Genomic DNA, 6,047 nt, shown 5'->3' with positions numbered 1-6,047 from the left:
ACCTCTTATTTTGTTAGTGTTTATCCACCACAACAGAAAACAAAATTTGAATAGAGATATAATTAACTGAAATCTTATCGCTCGCAAAAAAAATTGTTTAACGCAACGTTTGATAATTTGCCTTGATAATTAGCCGTTCATTTGACTTTTCCCCACTTTGCGGATGCGTTGCCCGCACTTTTAAGCTGTTAAACTCAAACGGTTACAGTATTTCTTGTTTCATTGGCGCTAAAATGATTACTCAATTGGAAACATGCTGGGACCATGATGGGACCCCCGTTTATATGGCTAGAGGATAAGGTGCTGCTTCCTATATATACTCCCGGTAGAAGCTAAATGCTAACAACAATGCTTAAAAGCGTTCTTTTTCACATCATGCTATCTACACAAACGAATATGTCACATGAAAGCTGAGACTCCACGGAGTACAACGGTATAAAACTCATAATTTTGAGTTTATCTTGAATAACGTCCGTAACACTTTTCCAAGTTTACACACACACACACACACACACACACACACACACACACACACACACACACACACACACACACACACACACACACACACACACACACACACACACACACACACACACACACACACACACACACACACACACACACACACACACACACACACACACACACACACACACACACACACACACTTAATAGGTGAACAAGGAAGTGATGGAATACAACGAAAATGAAAGAATCCACAGAAAGCCACGTGTTGCCTTCGGGAAGGCGGTAGGAAGTGACCTCCAGACCGGGTGCGTTCCATTGAGCATGGATTATGGTTTGATATTTACTCACGTTTGGGTTTGGGACGCAGGCGGCGACTTCTGACGGGGAGAGGATCTGCGGTGAGGTCGGGATCTCCGTGTTATCCGAGAGGGTTCGGGAAGTGTTCGATCGACTTCCATTCCTCGATTAGGATGGCGTTCACCTGCGTGGACGCGGTTGGACCGAATTGAAGCGCGCCCTCGTGGGCTTTTCGGGGTGTTTTTAACGAGAAAGAAAAATATATAACATCCAGTGGCGTAAATATCGACGGTGCAACCGGTGCATTGCACCGGGGCCCAGACGCCGTCAGGGGCCCATGGAGGAAGAAAAAAAAGGACCCCTAGGCCATCGCCTAGGGCGGCAAATGTGTCGGGGGTGCCCTCTGGTGGCGCCGATAATTAAATTATACAAAAGAAGCAAAATGAAACCATGTTCCCAAATTGAACGGACAAGGGAGGGGGCGGGGGATTAAACTGTAGTAAGCAGGACAACGCGACAAGCCCCCCCCCCCCCTAAATACAAAAACATTTAAAGAAATGTGGGAAACGGGTTAAAAAAAAATAGATGCATCAACACTTATATGCACCCATAAAATTGTCTGTAGCCAATTTCCTTGTTGCGGGGCTGGTGGCACGACCCCTTTTATACCAACAGGTGTGAGTCGCAGATGTTGCTTATCGCTGTAGGTCTTGCCGCGGTGTCTATCCCACCAGGATCTGGCAACCCATCTACCACAGCAAGATCTGGCAACCCGTCGTTTAGAGGCATTTTCAGTTTTTTTAACAACTTTTCTGCCCATAAAGTACACTAATCTGTGTCCACACACATTTGGTTTCAAAATAAAATCGTCCGATATTGAAAAGGCTATTTAGTTTTACAGCTCCTCTGTTAAAAATGGGTAGGTTGTGTTGTCGGGTGATTTCAACACAATGTATGCAGTGACAAGAAAAAAATGAAACGTCCGCATATTCCTCTATGCGTGTTGAAACAGAACCACATTTTTAAACACACATCTCTTGTCTTGACACATATTTCCTTTAATTCAAACAAACAATGCTTCCATGGTACATAAAACCCACCCCGGATATACTGTAGAATCCAAATAGCAAATGTTAGTTCCATAATTCATAATTCCATAAACATAGCAGAAAAGAAACAGGAATAATTAATCATATGTGTTGCATGCAGTACATAATGCAAGTGTCCTCTCTGTCCTCAATGCATGGCGATGCATTTAGAGCCAGACGTCGCCAACATAACTTAAGGAAGTCCCTCTCCACAAGGTTACAATTGATGTGCTTCCGATAAAACAAAGAAAAAAGTATCTGCTTGTAACCGTTTGACCAGCAGAACAGCACAAAGTGTTCCTGTCTTCGATCCAGAGCCAGAGTTCATTATTGCAGTATTTCTATTGCAAAGCTAAAAAAGAAAAAAAACATGATCGAGATTTGAGCAGGAACGGGTCTGTGGAAGACTTAATCTGTCCATCTTCTTTGTCCTCTTTGCCGCCATCCTTAATTTGCCTCTTCTCATTCCTCTTCCCCTCCTCCTTCCTCCTCCTGCTCTTCCTCCCCCTCTTCAACTCCTTCTATTTCCTCCTCCTCCTCCACCTCTCCTCCTCCTTCCGTCTCTTTCCCTTCCTCTTCGCCTGCTTCTTTCTCCTCTTCTCCTACTCCCTCCTCTTCTCCTCCTACTCCCTCAACTCCTACTCCCTCATCTCCTACTCCCTCCTCTCCCACTCCCTCCTCCTCTCCCACTCCCTCCTCCTCTCCCACTCCCTCCTCCTCTTTCTCCCCCTCTTCTCCTTCCTCCTCATCCACCTCTTCTCCTCCCTCCTCCTCCTCCTCTTTTCCTTCCTCCTCATCCACTTCTTCTCCTCCCTCCTCCTCCTCTTTCCCCACCTCTTCTCCTCCCTCCTCCTCCTCCTCCTCCTCTTTGGCTGTGCCGGCCGGCTCCACCTTCTGGCTCTCAGGGGCCGCAGCTAGGCTGTGTGCAGGGGCCAGAGGGAGCTCCACCTCTGGGCAGGCGGCGGCGGCCGCTGGCTCCTCCGGTTCCCCCGAGGCTGGAGGGTCTGGAGACGCCGGGCTCTGTTGGACCTCAGGGGGCGGGAGGTTCTCTGGGGCCTGCAGCTCAGCAGGAGACGCCGGGGCCACCGGATGGTCAAGGGCCCCTATTGCCTCAGGGGCCCCTATTGCCTCAGGGGCCCCTATTGCCTCAGGGGCCCCTAGTTCCTCTGAGGCCGAATCGTCCCCCGGAGATGCCGGGGGTGGTTGGTTCTCCGGGGCAAACAGATCCAAGGGGGCCAGTAGGTCTCCGAGGGCCGGCGTCTCCTCAGGAGCCGGGGGGGGGGGCCCCGTTCTCCCCCGGGCCCCCGGTGGGGGGCTCCTCAGGGCAGACGGTCGGAGGGTTCTCCTTCTCAGGCGTGTTCTGCTCCTGCTTCACCGCGTCTGGAAGGGCCCCGCCCCCTCCGGTGCCCGTTGCCTTGGAGACTCCCTTCTCCTCCGTGCCGCTCCCCTCGTCCTTCTGCTCAGCGGCGGTTGCGGTTGCTCCTCCTCTTCCTCCTCCTTCCTCTGTCTCCATCATCTCCTCCTCCTCTTCCTCCATGGGAGGGATCCCCGAATCTCCGGCGGGGAGCTGGGTCGGGGCGGCCGCGTTGCCGTCGCCCTCGCCTCCCTCTGCGGCCTCCTCCTCCTCCTCCTCTTCCTCTATCTCGTCCTCCAGGGGGGGGATCATGCGCTCCTCTCGCCCCCCGGGGAACAGCGTGTCGGGGTACACCGTCTTCACCTGCTCCTCGAAGTAGTCCTCCAGGTAGAGGCCGGCGCTGCCCACCTCCGACGTCACCTGGGGGAGGGAGGAGCAGGAGGAGTTAAGACCCCCCGCACCGGACCCACGGCTCCAAAGGGAGAACCAAGCCCCCCCCCCCGTGGAGCTTGGCCCCGCCCATGAGCAACGTCTAAAGAAATGGATTCTGCTCGACGCGTTTTCCGTTTTAGATCAGAGGGCTGTTCTGCTGCTCTCGTGCGTCTACTTCACTCGATATACATTCACACTTTAGACACATTTAGCAGACGCTTTTATCCAAAGTGACTTACAATAAGTACATTTGTCAGAGGAAAGAGGGAAAAAAACAGCATATCTGTCAGTAAGGATGTTCATAGAACCAAGAGCCAAGCACTAACAATCACTAGGTTAACCCATTCCCCGTACACAACCAAGACAGCTAGGATAAGACACTACACAACGCTAAGTACTGTTTATAGTTCTAATGGATATAGAGTTGAAAGGATTGATAGATACAGAATCTCACGTGCACACCGTCCAGCCGACCCGTTTGCTTAACTGTGTTGGCTGCTGGTACCTTGTAGTACTTGGCGCAGTTGGAGAAGATGAGCCGGACGTCGGTGATGAACTGGTCGGGCGCCACGTAGCGCGTGTCCCCCGGCGACCGGGACTCCAGCCTCCGCTTCACGATGGAGAGGTCCATGGGCGTCTTGATCAGCTCCTTGTAGCGCCTCGTCTCCTGGGGGGGGGGGGGGGGGACGACGACACAGACAGGGGCTCTGTGTTAGAATATACTGTAGAGGAGACACTGAAGCCTCTTGGGTCTGTCTGGTATGGATGTGGGGTCGTGGGAGATTTGTGACCTATAAGCTGTAGATATTCAATTATTTGTGCATTTATTTGTTCATTTTCCCATATGGATGAATGTTGTTGTTTTTTTTAAAGTGTAAAAGGTCCCTTGAAAAGGTGACATATTATACCGCCAGCCAGGTGTGAGTGTGATTAGCCGTTTTGAAACTCTGCGTCGTGACATCACAAGTGGGCGTGTCCACCTAGATGCATGCTGGATAGATCGGTCTTCCAGGCTACCAAATCGACTGCAGCCAACGTTGCTCGACTATCCGGCTAATCACACTCGTGGCAACATGGCACCTGGTGGTATAATATGGCACCTTTAAAGTTCTCTGTACCCATGCTAACGCTAACTGTGCCTAGCTAAAGCAGCTAACGCTAACGGAAGGGCTGTGGTACCGATGGCGCGGCGGCCTGCTGGAAGTCGGCGCTGAAGTCGTTGACGAACAGCCGGAGCAGCAGACGCTCGCACTTCTAGAACAACCCGGGAGAAAGAAGAACAGGTCAGGACCGGTTCGTTGGTTCTCCTCCATCACAATGACACTGAAATTAATTAGTCTGATGTTTTTCTAGATTGTCATAGACATAACATCAGTAACAAACAACGCATTATAATTCTAGTAACTCATTACTAGAATTACTGTATTACTATTATTATTATAATGCCATGTTTAATGTGTGCATGCACATGCAACAGGGCCATGGGAGTACACAGATACTATACTTCAATCAGTATATAGTTATTAATCAATAATAATAAGTAAGGATTCCCTCAGTTGTTTCTTTTTCAGTATTTCCGTTCAAACGTTTACTAAATAGTTGCGACTAGATGTGACGGCCGTGGTGAGGGAGGTGAGCCTAGCATACCCGTCTGTCCACCGGGGGGAGGGAGGGGTCTTCTGTGGGGGGGGGCGGTGTCGTCGCAGTCGTACCGCATCTCGGGAGAGACCAGGTCCCGGCAGAACGAGCAGAACCACTCGCCACTAGAGGGAGGCAGAGAGAGAGAGACAGAGGTCTTCATAGCGCTCCAAGGGAGGGAGGGGAGGGAGGGGCAGAGGTTTGATAGCGATCCAAGGGGGGGGGGGGGGGGGGAGGAGAGAGAGAGAGAGAGAGAGAGGAGAGAGAGAGAGAGAGAGAGAGAGAGAGAGAGAGAGAGAGAGAGAGAGAGAAGAGAGAGAGAAGAGAGAGAGAGAGAGAGAGAGAGAGAGAGAGAGAGAGAGAGAGAGAGAGGGAGGGAGGGAGGAGATGAGAGGGAGGGAGGGAGAGAGAGAGATGAGAGGGAGGGAGAGAGAGAGATGAGAGGGAGAGAGAGAGAGATGAGAGGGAGGGAGAGAGAGAGATGAGAAGGTAGGGAGGCAGAGAGATGAGAGGAGGTATGAGGGATTAGAGGGAGGAGAGAGAGAGATGAGAGGGAGGAGGCAGAGAGATGAGAGGGAGGGAGAGAGAGAGATGAGAGGGAGGGAGAGAGAGAGATGAGAGGGAGGCGGAGGGTCTGGTAGCGCTTCCGGAGGGAGGGAGAGTAAACTGAGTGAGTGAATGTGTGTAGAGCATTTAGTGTTTAGTGAGCTTAGCGTCTAGTGCGAGTGTTACCTTGGTGACTCGTGCAGCGTGGGGGATGTGGCAGG

At 51.4% G+C, this 6,047-nt stretch overlaps 1 protein-coding gene across 1 annotated transcript in view; it reads right to left on the bottom strand.

The window, feature by feature from the left end:
* Positions 1 to 1,805: 1,805 nt before the first annotated feature.
* Positions 1,806 to 6,047, bottom strand: part of LOC132447577 (transcription intermediary factor 1-alpha-like) — a 25,156-nt gene continuing 20,914 nt past the window's right edge. The window contains 5 exon segments of the mRNA XM_060038413.1: positions 1,806 to 3,630; positions 4,148 to 4,309; positions 4,822 to 4,896; positions 5,290 to 5,338; positions 5,340 to 5,405. Of these exon segments, the coding sequence (XP_059894396.1) occupies positions 3,121 to 3,630; positions 4,148 to 4,309; positions 4,822 to 4,896; positions 5,290 to 5,338; positions 5,340 to 5,405 (862 nt within the window). The 3' untranslated portion in view covers positions 1,806 to 3,120.

This window comes from Gadus macrocephalus, chromosome 19 (genome assembly GCF_031168955.1).
Source record: "Gadus macrocephalus chromosome 19, ASM3116895v1".
NCBI lineage: Eukaryota > Metazoa > Chordata > Actinopteri > Gadiformes > Gadidae > Gadus > Gadus macrocephalus.
Note: the sequence above shows the minus strand (reverse complement) of the source record. Positions and strands in the feature narration are given on the sequence as shown.